Source organism: Panthera leo, chromosome F3 (assembly GCF_018350215.1).
Source record: "Panthera leo isolate Ple1 chromosome F3, P.leo_Ple1_pat1.1, whole genome shotgun sequence".
NCBI classification, from domain to species: Eukaryota; Metazoa; Chordata; class Mammalia; order Carnivora; family Felidae; genus Panthera; species Panthera leo.
In genome coordinates, this window is record NC_056696.1 from 11485382 (window position 1) to 11506956 (window position 21575).

General features: G+C 51.6%; 1 protein-coding gene across 2 annotated transcripts; it reads left to right on the forward strand.

Moving 5' to 3' along the window:
- The first annotated feature begins 1861 nt into the window (after nucleotides 1-1861).
- Nucleotides 1862-20343, forward strand: SFT2D2 (SFT2 domain containing 2). 2 transcript variants are annotated; one of them, XM_042925002.1, is made up of 8 exons: nucleotides 1866-2064; nucleotides 4976-5062; nucleotides 5304-5389; nucleotides 9139-9220; nucleotides 10471-10506; nucleotides 10591-10649; nucleotides 12426-12455; nucleotides 14840-20343. In XM_042925002.1, exons 1-8 carry the CDS (start codon nucleotides 2002-2004, stop codon nucleotides 14877-14879), a joined length of 483 nt encoding a protein of 160 aa, XP_042780936.1. In that variant the 5' UTR covers nucleotides 1866-2001; the 3' UTR covers nucleotides 14880-20343. The 2 variants fall into 2 exon arrangements, with proteins under 2 accessions (XP_042780937.1, XP_042780936.1); XM_042925003.1 differs by lacking the exon at nucleotides 10471-10506 and having other exon boundaries at nucleotides 1862-2064.
- Nucleotides 20344-21575: the final 1232 nt, after the last annotated feature.

A 21575-nucleotide genomic window follows, 5' to 3' on the forward strand; every position in this document is an offset into this window, starting at 1 on the left:
TCTACTCCCCCCTAAAACTCTAGGAGTAGGTATGACTATTACTCTCCTTTTACAAATGAGAAAAACCAAGTCTTGGAAAGGTTAAATAAATGTCCCACGGTCCCAAAACTAATAAAATAAACTAATAAAATAAAATAAATAAACTAATAAAATAATAAACTAATAAATAAATAAAACTAATAAAGGAGTCTAGACTCAAACCTATATCCTCTGACGCCAGTGAAAGGACTTTGCAAGCTGTAAAGGATTGGAGAAAAGTGTTGTAAACCCTGAAAGGAATCAGCTTTCCGGAGGTGAGTGTGGAAAGGGAGAGAAGAGAGGGCAGATAACCCAGCCTTGAGAAACTCCCACTTTGGGAAAAGGAAACAAAGCTCAAGAAGAGCTGGTTGTTGAGAGGGGTCCATGGGACCAGTGGTTCTCAGACGTATGGATGTCACAGACATGGTTTTCACAGTGTGACCCCTGGTACCTTGACCACATCACCAGATCATGTATGCAGCTCATAGAAGGGTCAGGTCAGGGCGTCATGAACAGAGTTGAGGAAGACCAAGATATTTAACATTGCTAAGAATATTTAAAAAAAATCCTACTCTTTTCATTTCAGAAAACCATCAGTAATTACAGAAAAAAGAACAATTCTCCCCGTGTGTATATCAACACACATGCATTACACCTTGTCATATATTGCATATTAAATATTTTTTTAATGTCTATTCATTTTTTTCAGAGAGAAAGAGAGAGACAGAGAGAGAGAGCAGGTGAGGGGCAGAGAGAGAGGGAGACACAGAATCGGAAGCAGACGCCAGGCTCTGACCTGTCAGCACAGAGCCCAACGCGGGGCTTGAACCCACAAACCATGAGATCATGACCTGAGCCGATGTCGGTTGCTTAACCATCTGAGCCACCCAGACACCCCCCAATTGCCCTCCTTAATGCCCATCACCCAGTTAGGCCATCACCCCACCCAGCAACACCCCACCAGCAATCCTCAGTTTGTTCTCTGCATTTAAGAGTCTCTTCTGGTTTGTCTCCCTCTCCGTTTTTATCTTACTTTTGCTTCCCTTCCCCTATGTTCACCTGTTTTGTTTCTTTAATTCCACATGAGTGAAATCATATGACATTTGTCTTTCTCTGACTGACTTATTTCACTTAGCATAATACCCTCTAGTTCCTTCCACGTCGCAAATGGTAAGATTTCATTCTTTCTGATCACCGAGTAATATTCCATTCTATACAGACATGCCACATCGTCTTTATCCATTCATCCAGACTGGCATCTGGAACTTTACCCACTTGGAGAGCAGAACTGCGTATTTCTTCATTGGCATAGAAATTCAATAAATGTTTTTTGGAGTGAATGACAGACCAACTAAAAGAATGAATCAGCAGCCCCGGGAAGACAGGGGAGCGAAAGGTACGTTTAAGACGCTCGTGGAGAATGTTCCTCGGACATTACCAAACTACCCGCCTAATTGCAGAACTAGTAAAATTGGCTCCGTTGCAAAGTCCAACATTCGGCTTTCCTCCCCCTTCCCGTCACACAGCCAACTCCAAGTGCTTCCTTCCCTCCTCTTCCCGGCAGGAGAGGAGGGGGGTCTCTAAAGGTCCTTGAAGGCAGGGATGGTGTCGGTCCAGTTCTGCATCTGTGTGTCAAACATCTGGCATTGTGCACCGTATGCTGTAGGTGCTCAATCAACGCGGAAGGAACGAGGGCCGCAAGGGCGGCGGGTTGGACTCGGCTGGCTTCGCGGGGCGACGCCTGGTCGCAGAGCCAGGCTGGGCGGCCCTTAACCCCCGAGCGGCCCGCCCCCTACCCCCGGCCGCAGCCCCCGCCCCAAAAGCCGCGGGGCGCCTGCGCGGGCGGCCGCCAGGTGGGCAGGTACCTGGGCGGGGCGCGCCGTGGTTGGCGGGCGGCGGCGGCGGGCCCGGCACCCGGAAGAGCCGCCGACTCGAGCGCAACAGGCGGCCGAGCGGGGCTGCGCGGCGCCGACCGGGCCCGGGATGGACAAGCTGAAGAAGGTGCTCAGCGGCCAGGACACCGAGGACCGGGGCGGCCTGGCCGAGGTGAGCGCGCCCGCTGCGGGCCAGCGGGAACCTTTCCAGGCTTTCCTGGAAAGCAGCGCCGCCCGAGTGCGTCCTGCCCCCGGTCGGCCGGGCGCGGGTCCAGCGGCCCCCCCCCCCCCCGCCCCCCTGCGCCGCCACAGGTGCCGGGCGCTCTGCTCCGGGCGGTCAGCCTGTGCGGTGCGCTGGGGCCCGGCGCCCCCTGAGCGTTCCCCGCCCCGCAGGCCCGCTCGGGAGGGCGGCGCCGGAGCAGAACCGCGGGAACGCCCGCGGGGGCAGGCGCCGTCTCGGGGTTCTCCACCCGCTCGCCCCCCAGCCCCGCCGGCCTCCCCGGGCTCCGGGGCCGAGCCAGGCGGGAGGGCGTGTGGGCCCCCGAGAGCCAGGCGGAGGGAGCCGGCGTCGGGGAGGTCGCCTGGGCCCGGCGACGGTCCCGCAGCCTCCCCTGCCCGCTGCCCCCGCGCGGCGGCCCTTAGTTGTGCGCCTGACCCTCCCCCCCCCCCCCCCCCCCCCCGCCCTTGGTCACCTCTGGTTGTTGTGGCCCGTCTCCACCGCCGAACCGTGTTGTGTCTCTGGGCCCCCAGTCTGCATACAGACGCTGCAGGCGCCCGGGACCTCGTGAGGCTGCCTGCGTGTTCGCGGGACCGTTCCCGTGGGATGGTCCCGTCCAGCTGCGGTCTGCGCAGCCGCACAGAATGTTCGTTTCCTATTTCGAGAGCTTTTTCGCTCTTGTTTTCCTTTGTGGAAGGCAAAGTAACATTTTACGTTTTTGGTGTGTATTCCGCGGGCCTCGGTTTCCCCAGCCGGAAAGTTCTAGTTCTGTACATGTGAAACTAGGTGATTAATAAAAACTCCTCCGCAGTGCCTAATCACGAAAAGCTACCCGACGAGTTTTTTAATTGATGTCTCACCTTCATAAATACACCTTCAACCTTTAGTTTCAGAGGGCTTCTTTCTAAAAGTATAGGTCTTAGGTTTTCCATCAAGGATTCCAGGGAGGAGGAAGGAAGGAGTGGTACCTTTGAAAGCACAGGAATGATCAGTATTCCTTTCTCACCTTCTGGTTACCAGCCGGGTTTCCTCCAACAATTGTTAGCTTTTCTTTATTTTGGCAAGAGCCTTTCTTTTCCCAATCCCAGAGTCAAAGAGACCTTTGTTCTAACTGCCAGACAGCTTGTGAGCAGATTGCCTGCAAATTCTATCCAGGTGCCTTTTTGTTAAAATGTTTTTCTTCCCTTATTTTGAGAGAGGGAGAGAAAGCCCTGGCATGCATGCTCGCAAGCAGGGGAGGGGCAGAGAGAGAGGGAGAGAGAATCCCAAGCAGGCTCCACGCTGCCAGCACAGAGCCCGACGCGGGGCTCGAACTCACAAATGGTGAGGTCATGCCATGAGCCGAGGTCAAGTGTCAGATGCTTAACTGACTGAGCCACCCAGGCTCCCCAGTAGGGTGACATTTGGATGGAAATTCAGCTTGAGAGACTTGTGGAACCAACATGTCCCTTTCCTTTCTGAAGGAAGAAACCAGAACTGCTTGGAATGCTCCCCTTCTCCCAAATGGAAGTTAGGCCATTCTGTAGCGATGCCGGCCACACCTGGAAGAGCATCTGGTCCTTCTCTTCAAGCTTCTGGTTTGACAGGAAGTTTGGAGAGCAGGTTGAAAACAGGTTCCTGAGTTGGGAGCAGTCACGGTTGAAGGAGTTGCCAATCTAGTGACCCTTGCAGCTTCTGCCACCCGCTCCTTCCTCCATCAGCGGGTGGAAATGCTGCTGGCCGCTTCCCCCCCCCCCCACCCCGTTGCTGGATGGAGACTCTGATGGCCACGCGAGGTGAACCTTGTGTGAATACGCTGGGGTGGTTGGGCAGGAGGCAGGACCTTTGGTCTGAGTGGCAGCTGCCTGTCCCCAGCTTGGAGCAGCGGTGGCCACTTTCATGGGGTGGACAGACTCAGAAGGCCTCTGGCGTGACTGCTTGGCTGTCCCCTTTGACATGGGGCGGGGGGCGATCCCTGGGGAGCCACCTGCAGGCTCCCCTGTTTTAGCAGAGTTGTTTTTGGCATCCTTTGAGCCTAATCATGGTAGCAGAGAGTCAGAAGAGTAGGGCAGTCGTGAATTAACTGGGATTTGTCTCACCCTTGGGTGACTTGGCCGATGCCAGCACCCTGCGGCATACCTGTGTGTGCCAGGAGTGAATACATTCAGCCGGGAGCCCGACACGGACGAGAGCCTCAGTCCTTCGAGGTCTCAGGTGCCGCTGGGAGCAGCTCCTGCCGAAGCTTGGCTGGTTGATGCAGGAGACGATGCCCAGCGGACCCAACTGCCTGAGCGCCTGTCCCTGTCTTGTCCCCGTTTCCTGGGCCCCTGCCTGGTGGAGTCCATGCCTTTCCAGTTGACCTCGTCCTGCCTGGGCGGCTCTAGGGTCTGCCGCCTTGCATCACTGGGCGGGAAATGGTTTGTGCCGCAGGCAGAGAGTTCCCACCTCTGCAGATGTTCATCCGGAGGGAGGCTCGGTGACTTCTCATGTGCTGCTGGAGAGGAGATTCATGGATGGATAACGAGCTGGAGTCCATGACTCCCAAGGGCTCTTGGAGCTCTGAGTGAGTCGGATTCTTTGTTCCTGCCTTCCGCAGTACAGACTCACGCACTACCTCTAATTATGTGCTTCCTGGGCGCCTGGGGGGGTGGGCTCAGCTGGTTTTAAGCATCTGACTCTTGTTTTCTGCTCAGGTCATGATCTGGCAGTTTGTGGGTTCGAGCCCCACATAGGGCTCTGTGCCGGTAGAGCAGAGCCTTCTTGGGATGCTCTCTGTATCCCTCCCCTGCACTCTCTCTCTCATCAAAAAAAATAATTACATGCACCTTGGTTTTGGTGCTATAATATGCATATATGTGTATGTAATCAGTTTTTTTGAAAATTTCAGGTCGTCGAGGCATCTTCGTTAAGCTGGGGCACCAGAATAAAAGGCTTCATTGCGTGTTTTGCTGCAGGAATTGTCTGCTCACTGCTGGTGAGATGTCCCTCTCCTCGCTTGGTTTTTCTCCACCCCGGCCCTCCTTCCCTCTGTCGTCTTCCCTTTCTGTGCCCTGCCTTTTCTCTCTGGCGCTTCATGAGATGCGTGGATAAGAGAGAGAGGTTGGGAGGTGCTGAGGAAGGCGGGGAGGAGCGCGTGTTTCTCCGTGGGCTCTTGCTTGTGTGGCTGTGGCAGGAGGGGGTCCTTGTGTGCAAACACCCTGTGCTTTATCTTCTAGGGAACTCTTCTGCTCTGGGTCCCCAGAAAGGGACTGTACCTCTTCGCGGTGTTTTACACCTTTGGTAACATCGCATCGATTGGGAGGTAACAGTTTTTTTGTTTCTTTTTCCTAATCTAAGCGTAGCCGGTCACGGGATGGGAAAATGGGTGTGGATTGTGCTCGAGGGAGAAGGAGGATGCTTTCGTAGTTCTAAGGATTTGGTGGGAAAAGAGGTCGTTAAAATACATCACGTCCAAAAAATATATATATACATCACGCCCATAGAATACTTTGGTATCTTAGTTTATTTTTGGGTTTTTTTTGTTGTTGTTTTTGTGTTTTAAATATAATTTATCGTCAAATTGGTTTCCATACAGCACCCAGTGTGTTAGTTTATTTTTGAAGTCCCCTGGGGTATAGTTACTGTTGTGATCTTGTGTCTGAGGGAACCGTGCACGGAGCCATTGAATGGTTTCTTCGGGGTTGACCGCACAGCCCTCTCGGCACCCTGGCCTGCTGCGGCCAGAGACTTGAGTGGTGATTTTACAAGGGCCCAGCGGGCCCGAGGCTGCAGATGGGCTGTATTACTATTCTGCCTGCTGAACACCATCTCGCACCTGTCTCTTGGCGCCTGAGGTCAGGGCAGCCCATTCTGCACGCTGCAGGTGCCCAGATACCCCAGGTCAAGTGCAGTTCACGCTTCAGCCACACCTTCGGGCTGAGAGCAACAGTCCTGCTCTGAGCTGGGAGTGCGGGCCTGACTATATGGTCCTCCTGGAGCCTGAACTCCGTGACCTTTCCTCTCCCTCCTCCTTCCCCTGCGTCTCAGTGAATGGTCTCAGAGTCCCAGGTGTCCAAGCCGCGGCCCCCGTTATTACTCACCGTGGCTTGGTGCCGACGTCTTATTGGCTCCTTCTTGGTCCCGTGGCTATTGTCCCTGACTGATCGACTCACGTGCTCAGTGAGTAAGCCCTGATCACACCCTGGGCTGGGCTCTGAGCTCTCAAAGACAAGTGTGGATTGGGTCCTCCCACAGTGGAGCTCACTGGCCAGCCAGGCGGACATGAACTGGTAACATAATAGGGCATGGAGAAAGGGGGTGCTCAGGGAGGGGCAGGTGCCATCATCTGACCCAGGGAGCCAGGGAAGGCTTCTTGGATGTGGTGACCCCCGTGCTGCTCTTAGCTCTGGCCCGCATCACTTCCCGTCTGAACTCCTACAGGATTCCTCTGCTGGCTTCTCTGCCTCCTTTATTGTCCCTCCCCAGGCCATTTTCCACAGAGCTGTAGAGCCATTCAGTGATCTCCCTGCCTAACTGTCTGTAGTGGTGCCTCATTTCCGGCACAGGTGTGTGCATGCAGGAGGGGCCCTTCGAGATGTGTCTTCACCCACTTCCACTCCCCAGCCAGGCTGACCTTCTTGCAATTTCCCCAAACTTCTTTGTGCCCATTCTGGGGCTAATTTCTCTGCCTGGAGTGCCGCGCCGTCTGTCTCTCCCTCTCTGTGCCCCACCCCCATCCTTTTGCTCGCTTGTCAAGACTTTGCTCAAAAGTCTCCGCTCCTTCAAAACTTCTTTCTCCTTGTGACCTCTCCCCACCCCACCCGGAATCAATGACCTCTTCTTTCATATGGGGTTCAATCCGAACCTCTTATACATATGAGGTATATTGACACGACAGCACGGATAGCATTTTATTACACTGGCTTGTTAAAAGTCTCTAAGCCACTTGACAAGGGCTGCCTCTGTCTTAACTGTCCGTCCCTAATTGTTCCCAGACCTAGTTTTGGTTTTAGCCAGAAATGTTAACCAAATGAGTGAGTCTTTGACTCTGGTTACCTTCTAAGAGCTTACTTTATGAAGGCCTAAGAGAGTAAAACGCTGGCTCGCCGAGGTGTCTAATCTCGTCTCTAAAGCTCTCTCACATACTAACTTTTGGAGGGTTTTGCTCTGGGCAGACAGCGTCGGCTGTAATGTAGTCTACAGATTGACCATAAATACAGGAAGGAGTGTGTTGTTAGTCCAGAACTATTTAGCAAACCCTAATGGGGTCAGCTCTTCACTGCCTGCAGAAGTAGCAAAGGGAGCCGATGATTATTTCCGGGGTGTGGCTAGGAGTTTATGGCTTTGCCTATAATGTGTTATATTTTCGTAGGTATGCTGCACTTAATTTTGAATGCCAGCCTTGGCTCTCCTTGTTCAGTGTTGGCTAAAATACCTGACTTAAGAGTGAAACTATGTGGGGCGCCTGAGTGGCCCAGTCGGTTGAGCATCCGACTTTGGCTCAGGTCATGATCTCGCGGTTCGTGGGTTCGAGCCCCGCGTCGGGCTCTGTGCTGACAGCTAGCTCAGAGCCTGGAGCCTGTCTTCGGATTCTGTGTCTCCCTCTCCGTCCCTCCCTCTTTCTCTCTCTCTCAAAAATAAATAAAACATTGAAAAAAGAAAGAGCACAGCTATGAATTCAGGTTGAAAGTTACTGGCAGTTTACAGAGACATAGACCTATGTTTTAAATTTGTTGTTTTACCATCACCCAGTAGCTAATGTTATCTGCCGGTTGGCTTGTTAAACACTGGTTAATACCAATTACTCCCCAGGGTGACGCCACATGGGGCATTTCTGCCAGGAACCCAGACACATGACAGATATGACCCTCAGGGGTTAGGCATGAGGGTCTGCGTGTGGTTCCTCTCACAGGCCATCTCTCAAGTTCCACTCCTCCTGAAAGCACACTAGGGATTTCTTTTGGAGCTTTGGATCCAGTAGATGGGGGTTTGAATGCCAGCTCTTGAAGTTCCTAACTGTGAGATTGTGGATAAGTAAGTTAGCCTTTCTAAGCTTCGTTTTCTCATCTCTGAAAATAAGTGTTATAACACCTAATTCACATAGTTGCTGAGGGATGGAATGAGGTCGGGGATGTCCTATCTGGCATCTAGCAAACATTGAACAAATAATAGATGATACCACCTGTAGAATTATTCTCTGCAGATTATGAAAGAAAATGAAAGGTGCTACTTTTTAACCTAAACAACCTCCACCTGTCAGATGTGGCTTTCTTTTTTTTTTTTTTTTCTTTTTTCTTTTAGAGAGAGCAAGCAGGGGAGAGGGGCAGAGGGAGAGAGAAATAATATCTGAAGCGGGCTCCATGTTCAGTGCAGAGCCCGACCCAGGGCTCGATCTCCCAACCCTGAGATCATGACCTGAGCCCATATTAAGAGTCGGCCGCTCAACGGACTGAGCCACCGAGGCGTCCCTGTGGTTTTTCTTTTTAAAAGTACCCGAGTGTTTGGTTTGTTCATTTGTTTCCATGGGTAGGACGGTAAGGAGGCAAGGCAGCACCCCTTAGAGGGGTCCTCTGACCTGGTGGCTGTGACAGACCTCCATGCACTTACTGCCTGATGCGCTGGGGTTGGGGTGGGGGGGAGCCTGGATAGGTAACAGATCCTTCCGCCATTCAGTTTTGTCATCTGCCAAGTAAGTACGATGCTTTCCTGTCGTCAGCCCCACAGTTGGCGAAGGATTCCGTGACAGTGATGCACCCGAGGCCCTTAAGCACAGCACTTGGCATGTAGTGAGAACTTTTCACATGATGGCATGTGAGAGACAGAAACAGAGTGCAAGTGAGGGAGGGGCGGAGAGAGGTGTCAGCACAGAGCCCGACCCGGGGTTCGAACTCATGGACCGCGAGATCATGACCCGAGCTGAAGTCGGACGCTTAGCCGACCGAGCCACCCAAGTGCCCCCACACGTCAGCTGCTCTGACTGCTGTGATTACCGCCAGTCACCTTGGGGGAGGGGATGGGGGGCAGCTTGGGGTTCCGTTCTGGGCTGAAGGCGTGTGTACGTTTCCCTCTTAGCACCGTCTTCCTCATGGGGCCCATGAAACAGCTGAAGCGAATGTTCGAGCCGACGCGCCTGATTGCGACTGTCATGGTGCTGGTAAGGTCTGCCTTTTAGCTGCGTTTGTCAAATGGCCGTTTTTATTTCCGCCGTATGGGATTTTTCTTGTCTTAAACCTAAAGACCGCTTTTCGTTTTCCTTTCGTCTTGACTTACTGCCTGATGCTGGTAGCCACCGTCACACAGGGAGAATTCGGTGTCTGATAATTACCCCCTTGCTGTTGCAGTTGGTGTTAGGGTCCTGCCGGCTCTGCACCCCAGAGGGATTGTGAAATTGGCCATACTGATGTGGTAGTAAGAGAGCTGGGACACTCTCCTGGGGACGGGGGAAGCCACGCACAGGCAGAGCTTAGCGGGAAGAACCCGGAAAGAGAGAGGGAGTGTGGGGGCGGGGGCAAGGGCAGAGAGAGAATCCTAAGCAGGCCCTGGGTTGTCAGCATAGAGACCCATGTGGGTTTCGATCTCGCGAATGATGAGATTGTGACCTGAGCGGTAATTAGGAAATTAAGAGTCAGACGTTTAACTGCCTGAGCTGCCCAGCGGCCCCATTCATCCGTTTTTCTGACACGGGTCTGCTTGTTGCTTGCTTTCTTTCTTTAAAAAAAAAAAAAAAAAAAAATTTTTTTTTAATGTTTATTTTTGAGACAGAGCATGAACGGGGGAGGGTCAGAGAGAGGGAGACACAGAACCTGAAACAGGCTCCAGGCTCTGAGCTCGAACTCACGGACCACGAGATCACAACCTGAGCCGAAGTTGGACGCTTAACCGACTGAGCCACCCAGACTCCCCTTAAATTTTTTTTTAATGTTTATTTATTTTTGAGAGAGCGCGATAGCACAGCAGGGCAGGGGCAGAGAGAGAGGGAGACCCAGAATCCGAACCAGGCTCCAGGCTCCAGGCTCCAGGCTCTAGGCTCTGAGCTGTCAGCACAGAGCCTGATGAGGGGCCTGAACTCACAGACCGCGAGATCACGACCTGAGCCGAAGTCGGACGCTCAACCGACTGAGCCACCCAGGTGCCCCAATTCAGTTCTTTTTAATCCACATCAGTTCTTACTGGCCGGTTTCGTTTCCTGGGGATTTTAACTCTTCTGCCAAATGTGGGTAACTCGCAAGCCTCCACGTGGGTCCAGTGCTTTGCAATGAAGGGTGCCTTCGGTTGCCATGATCATCACGGAATCGGGTCACTGCAGCGGGAGAAGCATCGTTAACGTTTGCCAACGGTGAAGTCTTAACAGTATTTTTCTCCGTGTTGTTGCTGTATTAATTCGTGTTTTCCCTCTCTCTCTAGCTGTGTTTTACACTCACCCTGTGTTCTGCCTTCTGGGTGAGTGTGCATTTTAATTTCCCTGGCCCTTTCCGGTTTATGCCCCTCGTCACGCACTGTGCGGTAACCGTTGTTTTCTTTCAGTGGCATAACAAGGGGCTCGCTCTCATCTTCTGCATTTTGCAGTCCTTGGCCCTGACGTGGTAAGTGCTGTTTTACGTAGCCCCCTCCCACCTCCATCTCTGACTAGTGCAGCTGAAGGAGATTAAGCTCCACGTGGTGTGGGTAGGAGAAGAGAAAGACACAGACACTTTTCAACTTAAGGTTTCTCCGGTGCGAGTGAAGTCAGGCCCCGGAGCCAACAGGTGGCATTAGTGGTCTTGGGTGGCCAGGGGAGGCCGATCGTTTGCCCGGTGCGACATTTTTGTGCGGGGCTCACGGTTGATTTTGAGATGTGATAAATGTGACTCAGTCACTTATGTCCGGTCAGAGCAAGGACGATGAAGCGTTACCGGGGCTGGTAGGAGGAGGCTTGTGAGTCAGGGAGACATCGAAGGAAAGGAGAGCAGTACCGAAGTCGTGATGTTACGTTTGTGATGGAATGAATCATTCAGCGGAAGCACAAAGAGGGAATTGTCAGCAGGAGGTGAATGGTGAAATGGAAAGCCACGCGGCTGTGGGCGGTGGGACCAGCATGTGCACTGGAGGCCGGTTGGCAAGGCCGGGGTGCTGTCGCTCAAGAGCCACGCACGGTGATCGGGCGCTGGAGACCCCGTTATTGGGGGCCGGTGGTGGGGCTGCAGGTTCGGGCCCTTTCAGACGGGCCCAACATCGGAGGGAGAGGGTGGTGGAATCGATGGCTTCTGAGACGTTTCTGTAGTACTTCCGGAGTTTGTCAGGGGATGATTCATGCCTGCCTCAGCAGTTTCTATGGTGTGCTGATCCACTTGGGAAAGTAAGAGGGTTTGCTCTAGGGCAAAGGGGACAGGGCCGCGGAATGGCTGTGCCCCTGCTCGCCAGACCACAAGCTGAGCACCCGTCCCTCCCTTTCGTGATTTTGGACTTCTGAATAAATAGACTTCCCAAATGCTTTTTGGGATTTGCTGTGTCCACAAGTGAACGAGCTTCCGTGTACGGGGAGTATGAGAAGAACGATGGCCTGATTTTTAATGACACGTTCTGGGAGTAGGTGCCGAAAGGGTCAGGTTTCATGACTTATGTTTTATTGTGGTTTCTTCTGGGGGCCGAAACTGGTACCCACACGCACATGCCTTTCTGATAGACTGAATTCGAATCCAGTTTTCAGAGGCTCAGCATTCATATGGGCTCAGGCAGATGGCCATATCCCTGCCAGGACCGACGGTGTTGTGCTCTTTGCGGGCCGACCAACTCACTCCCTGCCTGACACACGGGCCTGGTCCGTTAGGGTTGTTGCCTCCTCCCTGCAGGGTCCTCCTCTCAGAAGGGGCTGAGCCAACTGGGCTCTCGAAGAATCATAGCATAGCTTGCTTATGTTTTTATCCGTTGAGCAGTTGGTCGTGGGTTTTTTTCTTTCTGTTCTCTTTTCTTTCAAGCTTAATAGGAACAGAGCAGAAAATTATCCCTGTCAGTTACACTCTGTCGAGGATTTGTAAATATTAGAGGACAAGTGATCAGGGTTTTATTTGGTACTGTTTCAGAATAGGGCTCTGTACCACCTGGATATGTGGGATCTGCTGGCTCATTTGGTTACAGCAGTGACCTTGTGAGGCTGAGGGGACAGGGTTGCTTCCACGTGGGTCTTCTGCCCTTCTTCTCTGGCCACAGACGACCCTACCTCCCTCCCCACCTGAACGTGTGGCACAGCTCGCGTTCACGTGTGGGTGTGAGCGGCCTGCACGCTGGGGAGGGAGAGGGTCACAGCTCAGGGCCCGTTCCTCCCAGTGTGCGATCTTCCACTCCCTCCGTCTAATTTCCACTTGTGTTTGTTTTCGTTGCAGGTATAGCCTTTCCTTCATTCCATATGCAAGGTAAGACGGACTGTATTTCGGACCGTAACTTCCGTCCCTTGGGGCTGATGGTATGTTCGCGAAGGGCGTTTAGTTCAGAGCGCTTTCAGAGAGCACATATTACCTTCATTGAAATTCTTTGAGACAAACAGGTAAATGTCATATACCTGTTTTGTAGATTAGGAAGCCGAGGGTCCTCTCCACCCCGCTCCCCCATGTTTCAGGGACAACAGGCGCTGACCCAGGACCACCAGTTCCGGTGGCGTGAACATTCTCCTGTGATACAGAGTGTGTTTGTGCACACGATCACTCTTTGTAACTTGCAGCTTTGCGGAGATTTGCAAGGGGAATGTCGCTTTAATATCACCGAGGAAGAGGGGGAGGCGTCTAAACTCATGCCCGTTTTCTCGCGGTGTCATTGAGAGTGTCTGAGAAGAGTTTACAGACGGAAAATAAGCAGGGCCAGTTCTCGGAGGACCAGGGTTTCCTAAGTAGCAGTGTGACCTCGGGCAACTTGCTGGACCCCTCTGGCCTTAGTGGACTCAGTGGATAAGCAGAGCGTCGGACCAGATCACCACCCCCCCCCCCCCCCTTCCAGCTTCCACACCGCCTTCAATTGGCCCTTCAGCCATGGGCCTCTCAAAACTGTGATCTTTGCCTGACTCTGTTCTCCTGCAACCATTCGATCTCCACTCATCTCTGTCACCACCTGTCAACTAAAAAAAGAAGGTTTTTCCTTAACCGTGGAGAAGAAAAATCGCATGGGAGCGGGGAAGGAGGGAGAGCAGCCCTGCGTCTTCACGCATTCTGAGTGTGCTGTCGACGGGGATTTGAAGACGCCGGGGGGTGTCCGACGAGAGGTTCACAAGTCCATCAACGCAAGGGCAGCCGTGTGGCTCGGGAGCGGGTTCTAGGGGAATAACAGGAAGATTCAGCCTGCTGACCCAGCCGGTTCGGGGAGATGGGGGGCTGTCTTGGGAAACTAGGTTTTTGCATGAAATAAGCCTGAGCCTCCAGTGAGGTATTTATCAGCTTGCCAACAGGGTGAATGTGTCATCGTGCCCGGACCAGTAGCCTAGTTTGCAGGGCCCGGTGCGAAATGTAAATGTGGGCTCCTTGTTAAAAAAATGACGGAGGACTTCACGATGGCAACCACAGGGCGTTAACCTAGGCGTGGAACCTTTGAAGTAGGCGGCCCGGTGCAACTCTACACGTCTCTTACCCACGAAGCTGGGCCTGCGTGGTGCCGTTCTTCAAGGGTTGCAGACTTGACCTGGATCGGCATTTCTGGAGCTTAGGCACAAGTGATGGACCGAATGATAGAAAGCTACTTGTAGCAGTGAATTTCGTGTGCTGACTAGTAGGGCAGGAATCACAGAGAGAGGCCCTGCGCTCCCACAGTGTTCCACAGAAATAGTGGTTATGTGGTGGAAAAGGCTTCTGTGGTCAGATACGTTTGGGTAGAGGTTAAGCAAAATTAGGTGGGCGTTCCGGGTCCTTGAATATGTTGTGTGTGTTGTCAGCTGCCATGAGGGATCTTACTTGGTCGTAAAACCCTTTCTTGTGCAGAGCATCTCCCAGGACTACAGGACAGAACATATCTTAAGAAGTGCAGCTCTAGAAATTATCTTTGTATTAAGACACAGCGCCCGCTCATGCAAATGCATGCACTTACCCCTGCCTGCCTCCGTGACTCCCAGTATCCTTGGTGTAGGGGCAGCGGAGAGCAGAGGGACTGGGGTGGGAGCCCTGGCACACAGCCGGGTTTGGTGGGGCTGGGACAGTAATTGGGTACCCACTCTTTCCTTCCACGCTGGACACTGAGTTCTGAGGAGTAAGTGCCTGGTGCAGGCCTAATACAGCAGGTTAATACACCCTCAGTCACTCCAGAGAGCCCCCTATGCTAGCGAGCTCCTGACAGCTGTCCCTTAGCAGGTTTCTGCTGCTTGCTTAGCACGAAGAAAGGCCCTGGTGACTATTTGATCTAATGTTTTCAGCGCGTAGAGTGATTCTGGTTGCTATTAAAACACACAGTCCTAAACTCTTGGTTTCTGATAATCTCTACTTTTTCCCCTGTCTTCTCCTTTGGTTATCATGAATGGCTCTCAGTTATTAAATACCTACTCCGTTCGGTGTATTCGTTCCTGCGGCTGGTCTTTAGGGTGAGAGGGACACCCCCTGTTACAGATGAGGAATCTGAAACTCAGCAAGACAAATAACTTGCCCACAGTAACACTAATTTGGAGCTGAGGTTTGGTGCCAGGTAGATTGACCCCGTAGTGCAGGTGCTTTCTGCTCCGCTGGGTGCTACTCTGGGTACCCTGGAAATCTAAAGGAGGGGCTTTACCGCTTACGGGGCCTTTGGGGTGATGACCTCTCATTTATCTCTGTGCTTTTCCTCCTAGGGATGCCGTGAAGAAGTGTTTTGCTGTGTGTCTTGCATAACCCCCGGTCCGTTTTTGCAAAGCTTTGGAAGAAGGCACCATGCCCGGAAGCTGGTGGACGGTTTTGTAAATACCTTCTAAACCTCTTGCAGACACGTGCCTTTTCTCTCGCAGCCGCGTGTTGCTTGTGAGCCGAACATTGGAGGGCTGCTTTTGGAGGCAGTGTTGGTTTCGCAGACCCAAACGTCTATAGCACGGTGTGAGAGATGGGTTCTGGATCTTAGGGAGTAGAATATTCCTCATGCACCTGTTTCCTCTTTGGACGGTGTTCCCCTGGAGTCTCGTAAATAAAAACCTCGTTAAGCAGGAGCAGATAAGCCTTGGGGAGCCAGTGATCCCCAGGGGACGACAGGCAGCGCCATCAGAGAAGGCAGGGGTGCGACAATAAGGGACAGAGTTTGGGGGTCAACGGGGACTTGGTAGACTTGCCCTCAGCGTGGAGACCATCCTCCCCGACCGCCGCCGCCTCACACAGTGTGGACGTGCTTCTGGTCTGGGGTCTGGGAACCAGTGGTTCTCTGCGGTGACCTCTGTATACAAACCCGTGGAAGGCCTGGCCATGGAGTGACCTGGAAAAGGAGCACTTTTTGGTGACACGTGTTGTTTTCAAATCTGAACGTCAGCCTTCTTGGTCTTCTGATTCCACACCTGACGATGATATTTCAGTGCACACTCTTTTTCTCTTGAGGTTTCCTTTCTCCCCCTTACCCCACCCCCCCAATCTTTCCTCATGACCTCTTAGAACTAGACTGGGGACAGAGCTGCGACAGAACACACACGGTTTGCTTTTGCACGAGAGCTGACAGGAGGTGAAAACTCTCGCTGCTCCCTACTGTATTTTTTGGTTTTTTTTCCATTATTTATAAATGTCGCTTTTAAACTGATCCCATTTTCCATTCTGCCCTGGAATGGGGCCAGGGGTGAGTGGGTGGGAAGACAGAGCCCCACTGTGGGGCCCGCAGGAAGGAGGCACGCCTGCCCAGTGACCTTTAAACAAGTGCCAGTGTTTGCACTCGAGCCCCAGCCGCAGACACCGGGGCGGGACGCCGTGGACCGTCGGGTGGTTCCGTTGCTGGCCCCGTCTACACACAGGGTGCATTGTCCCCTGGGCTTCGTCTGGTCCTCACGAGAGCCCGGTGACAAGGAGGTGATGGTTCTGTCACTGGGCAGTCCAGGAAAGCAGGCTCAGAGAGGTTAGCAGATTTCCCTAAAGCCACGGCCGGTGGCAGAACTGGGCCCGGAGCCTGGGTGCCCCAGCTCCAGTCTCCTCCACGACCCCGCGTTTCCCAGTGTGGCTCTGGAGGTGCCTCCTCTAACTGTTTTGCCTGTTCTGTTTTCACCAGCCAAGCCCGTGCCATTTCCGGTCCCGTTCTCTTTACGTCACTGCACTGCCTCCTGCCCAGCCTCCCTTTGGGGAAGCTTCCTTCTGGATCCGTGGGATCTCCGTTGTTCCTTTGTGTGCCCTTTCAGCTCCTCCTTGCTGCCTGACCATCATAAATACCCTGCCTTGATGGCCAGAGTTCTTGGCATTGCAGGGCCTCTAAAGCAAGCCCACAAGTGAAGTGTCTTCGGGGTCGCCTTTCTGTTCTCTACCCAGGTCTGGCTAGTCCACTCGGGTTCTGGCTCCGGGACCTCCAAACCAGAGGCTGTGATGTCCACTCGTGGCCTCCTTGCTTGTGGCCAATTGCTAAATTCCTTCTCCTGTTGCAGCTGAGAAGCTGAGACCTCAGAGCTGCTAGCGTTTTCCTCCGAGCTGGGAGGTATGAGCTGGCCCGATAGGGCCAGAGTGAGGGAGCCGGTCTTACCCCGTCCTCTCTAGGCTGTGGAGGGCACCCTGTTTTATCCCGAGGTCCCTGACCTGCCTTCAGCCAGAAAGGGAAGTTATGTGCTACCTTCTGGCTTTCGTGGAGCTCTTGCACGTCTGAGGCGGCTCCAGGAGGTTGCTCACATCTCAGAAGTGCTCCAGGAAGGGGCCCAGAAGAGGTCAGGAGGGTCCACTGTTCCCTCTCTTCGGAGCTGATGTGAGGCTAGCCTGTCTCTACGGGCTCCAACCAGCCTGGAGTAACTAAAAGGCTGATCCCTGTGACCCTTTCCAATGTCTGGACTGGACTTTGTGGGACACGAGGTCGAGACACCCTTTGAGATGTCACCAGGGCTGTGTAGCTTGGTGGTGACGGATGTGGGCTTTAACGGCCAACGGGTCTGTGTGTGTTGTGACTCAGTCACATGCAGGTGTCAGGTTGAACGAGTTACTTGAGCTCCGTTCCTCACTTTGCTTATCTGTTTAGAAACAAAGGAGATAACAGTTCCCGCTGGATCATCGTAGTACATCAGTGAGCTGTGTATCAGGTGCTTAGCCCGGGGCCCAGGATAGGTACAGGATATCTCTGTGAAAGGAAGGTATTACTACTTAGTCCCAGAGATAACAGGTGACCTTTGAAGGGGACGGGATGAATGTCCCTGACGGCTAACTTATCTAAGAAAATATTTATCTAGCATTATGTCTAGCACAGTAGACGTGGCCATGCATTGTCTCCTGTAATATTCGCAGTGACTTTGCAGGTTCGTGGCCCTGTTTCCGGCACCGAAGAGAGGGAATAGCCTCAGGGCAGTGGTCCCTCCAGGTCTCACCGGTAGAGGGCGCGGGTTCTTTCGTTAAAGCACCTGCTTTGCCCTAACGTGTGGCCTGCGATCGGTTGGCGCGCACACAGCTCCAGCCTGGACAGTGTCGGCAGCTTTTGGATGATCCCGTCTTTCAGAATCTTCCAGACTCCTGCATTTCCTTTCTGCCACCTCCCCCTTTGGTTTTCCCTACTTGTTTCTGCCCACTGCACTGTGGGAGGAAGAAATCCATGTCAGATCCGCTGAAATCTGTAACCAGGCAACAGTTCTGGTTGTAAGCACCCTCGTTGGGGGGGGGGGGGTGAGTGGGGAATTAGAGTTCGGACCCCGTGGCCGGCAGGCTGGCGGCCGTCTTGGCTTCCCTGCCCGCTGTCCTGCCTGTTCACCGCTGGGGGAAGCAGAGGTCGTTGCATTTTTGGAACGAAGGGAACCATTGAGGTGACTTTTTTTTGCGCCTGGGAAGTATGCTCCCCAAGGGGGTGCCTCCAGCTGCATGGGAGCAGTGCCCCCAGTGCTCTTCCCTCTGCTCCCCAAGGCTGGACAGCCGTCCCCCCACCCTCGGAGCCTGCCGTTGGACCCCCTGCCACCCGTCTCACCACCTAGGAGGTTTCCCTTCTGCCCACCGACAGTGCTCACAGGCAGCTCTGGCTGCCAGATCGTGTGTGTGGCCGTGTCCCTCCCTGGCCACTGCTGCCTGGGCCCGGCTGGCTGTTCCCTGGGAAAGTGGGACACCGTCCCCACTTGTGCATTTCCACTGGGCTGCTGATCTCGGTGCTCAGAGCCTCTCTCCCTCGTTGTATGGGGACTTCGTGGGGTATCCTTCTGAGGGCCCCCTCCCTCCCACCCCAACCAGGGTGCGCTCAGGGAGCAGGAAATCAAACCATGAGATGCATCTAAATCAATTACTTTGGATACTTCCATTAGAAAACGTGATGAAGAAGTAAGGCACACCCTGGGAACAGGGTATGGGAGATAACTGGTTTGGCTGCTTCTGCTTTTGAGAGCTCCAGGAGCGTGACAGGTGTGGCCGTGTGTCCCTTGGGGGACTGAGTTAGGAAACTGAACTCAGCCCTCGGGTTCCCGTGGCGGTGGGTTCCCTTTTCCGTGGGGCAGCCCACACCGGGGCTGGCTGCCTCACCTCTTCCCTCCGACAACACCCAACCAGAGTCAGCTGCAGGGTTACAAATTAGTTACAAGTTTACAACCCGTCCTGGACCTCGTTTTCAGCAAATGAAATGCTCATTTTCATTTTCAGCCAATGAAGAAAACCCATGTTTGTAGATTTTTGGCATAGTTTTCTTGATTTTTAAAACCTAAAAAATGTTTTGGGTGTTTTAAGATGTCCTGTAGTTTTTCTCAGATAACAGTTTATAAAAAGCTAACAGACCTACATCTGAAGTTAAATACAGATTTATATCTGAAACTCTTGATAGGATATTAACAAAAGAATGTAGGATGTTTGACTTTTTGGAAATTCTTATTGAAAAACTTGGGCGATTAAATCGCGTGCCTTTAAATCACGTACCTTCTAAGTCACAGTTCATGAATTTTAGGAAATTCTGAGATCTGGAGCATTTTTAGTCGAGTAAAAAGTGTTTTGCGGTTTATTTGAGCCCGGTTCCTTCAGGATAGGCTGTGTAGTCCCATCTGGGCTGTTTCCAGTTCTATCACAGGCCACACTGCGAGTCCCTGCTACACCAGGCTTTGTTCTTGGTTGCTCAGGGATTCGTTGTGCAGAAAGGCCTCACGAAGCTCGAAAACTCATGCTGGCAGGGATCTGACCCTAAAGCTTGTGGGCAGAGCCCGGTGAGGCAGACGGGAGCCGCGGGGCCCTTGTTTAATGCACACCGACCAAATACAATTCCATTCTTCCTAGCAGGAGCTGATAGGCTGATGATGGGCTGAGAAGTGCACAAAACATTTTCTGTGGACGGGATGAGCTGAAAGCAGGCAAGAGCGAGTTCACTAGACAGGTGATAGGTAGTCCTCTAGGACCAGATGGGGCTATTTGAAATGAAAAGTCAGTCCACAGCGTTGTCGTAAACAGCTGATGCTGATGTGTGTATTTACCACAAGGTAACCAAAAAACCTTCGCGGACAAACATTCCCCGATTGAGGGGGCTGCCTGGCCTCAACATCCTTGTGAGGTATCCTTGAAGACCAAATAAAGACGTATCTGGGCAGAGTGTTGTCCTCTGTCTGTTGAACTTCCGCGCTGCAGCTAGTGAGCCTTTACTTGTAAGCACAAGTGAATCTTGGCATTTGTTGGACACCCTAAAGGAGAAGTCTAGTTGACTTCCAGTTTCGTGGTCCTTCTGCTGTGAAGAGTGTTTGTTTTGCCTTTTTCAATGTTTGCTTGACTTTGCCACTTTGAACAAGGAAAGGAAAAATGTTAAATCCTCCCAGCTCTGATCTTTTGTGGCTTTTGTAAATTCTGATTGTGAAGTTGGGGATAAAGATGTTCAAAGCCCGTGGATAATTTACATGCCTTCAGAACATTGTGCCTGTTGTAATACCTTGAGCTTTTAAAACACTTTGTTAAAACATGAATCGATTTTTGCAATTGTATAGAGATACTCGACTAATTTTGAATGCTGCTGATTGCATAACTGAGTTTTTTAAATCCAAAAATATATTCTTGTCTGCTACTTTTCCTACCTTGAGATTCTGTTTCATACAAGTGTTTCTTTTTTTTGCTAATGCATCTCAAAGGGAAAGAATTTTGCGGACGATGAAGCTGTTTTTTCCCCCAAAACATTATAAAACTGTTCTTAATTTTTCTTCTCTTGCTTTTTGTTTCCTTCTCCAATAAATGATTGCATTATGGTCTTTAATAAATCTAATACTGTCTCGTATTCATGTTTGTTTTCCCGGGAGTCACTAAGCCAAATGAAGGTTGTATGACTGCAGGATAAGACCCTGCCCTTATTTTGCGTTCGTAGTACGCAGCATGCATTGTTAAGCACTTAAAGTTGTTTTTGAGCTAACTTGGTATGTAGTCGTCTTTCTCCAGTGACTTGGGGATAACATGGCTCTAAGTTTTGAAGAGTTTTGAAGGTAAGAAATGTCAAACGTTTTTGTTTTGTTGGAGTATTCCTACACACCTAGCTGGTTTAGTCACTGCCTAAACTAGTTTGTATCAAGTTGTTCATAATATTTCACTCTTCTTTTAGTGTTCTAGGATTTGTAGCTATGGTTGTTCTCTCTTTGCCGATGATACTGGTAATTTGTGTCTCCTTGCTTTATCTTGGTCAGTCGGGCTTAACATTTATGATTTTATTGATCATTTCAAAGACAAACTAGTTAAAAAGTTTTGAGCAGATATTTAAAAAAAATTTTTTTTAATGTTTATTATTTTGAGACAGAGTGTGAGCGGGGTGGGGGGGAGGGCAGAGAGAGAGAGAGGGAGACACAGAATCCGAAGCAGGCTCCAGGCTTTGAGGTGTCAGCACAGAGCCCGACACGGGCCTCGAGCTCATGGACCGTGAGATCATGACCTGAGCTGAAATCGATACTTAACTGACTGAGCCACCCAGGTGCCCCACAAGTTTTGAGCAGACATTTGACAAAAGTATATGAATGGCCAGCCAACACCTCTTATACTGTGTTAACATTATATAAGTTAAAGCAGGTAAAACCCAAACGTAGGCTAAAAATACATCCTTCGGTGGTAAGATTATAATGAAGAGTAGGACTTTACACTTCATTTGCATGGAGTTAGGATAGTGATGACCTGAAGTATGAAGAGGTTGGTGATTGGGGAAGGGACACTGGAGGAGGGCTCTGGGCCCTGGTTGTCCTATTTCTTGATCAAGTGGTAACTTACAAGGTGTTCACTCCGATAAATCATTACACTTGTGTTTTTTGTGTACGTGCACTTTTATGATGTGTTTGGTTTCATTGATTTTCACTGTTGTCTATTTTTTATTTAATTGGTTTCTTTTCTTACCTTTGTTTCTTTCCTTATACTTTGGGTTTAACTTTTCTAGCTTTTTAAGGTGGGAGCTTAAATAATTGCTTTTAGATCTTCCTTCTTTTCTAATATAACTGAATACCATAAATTTCCTTGGAAGCA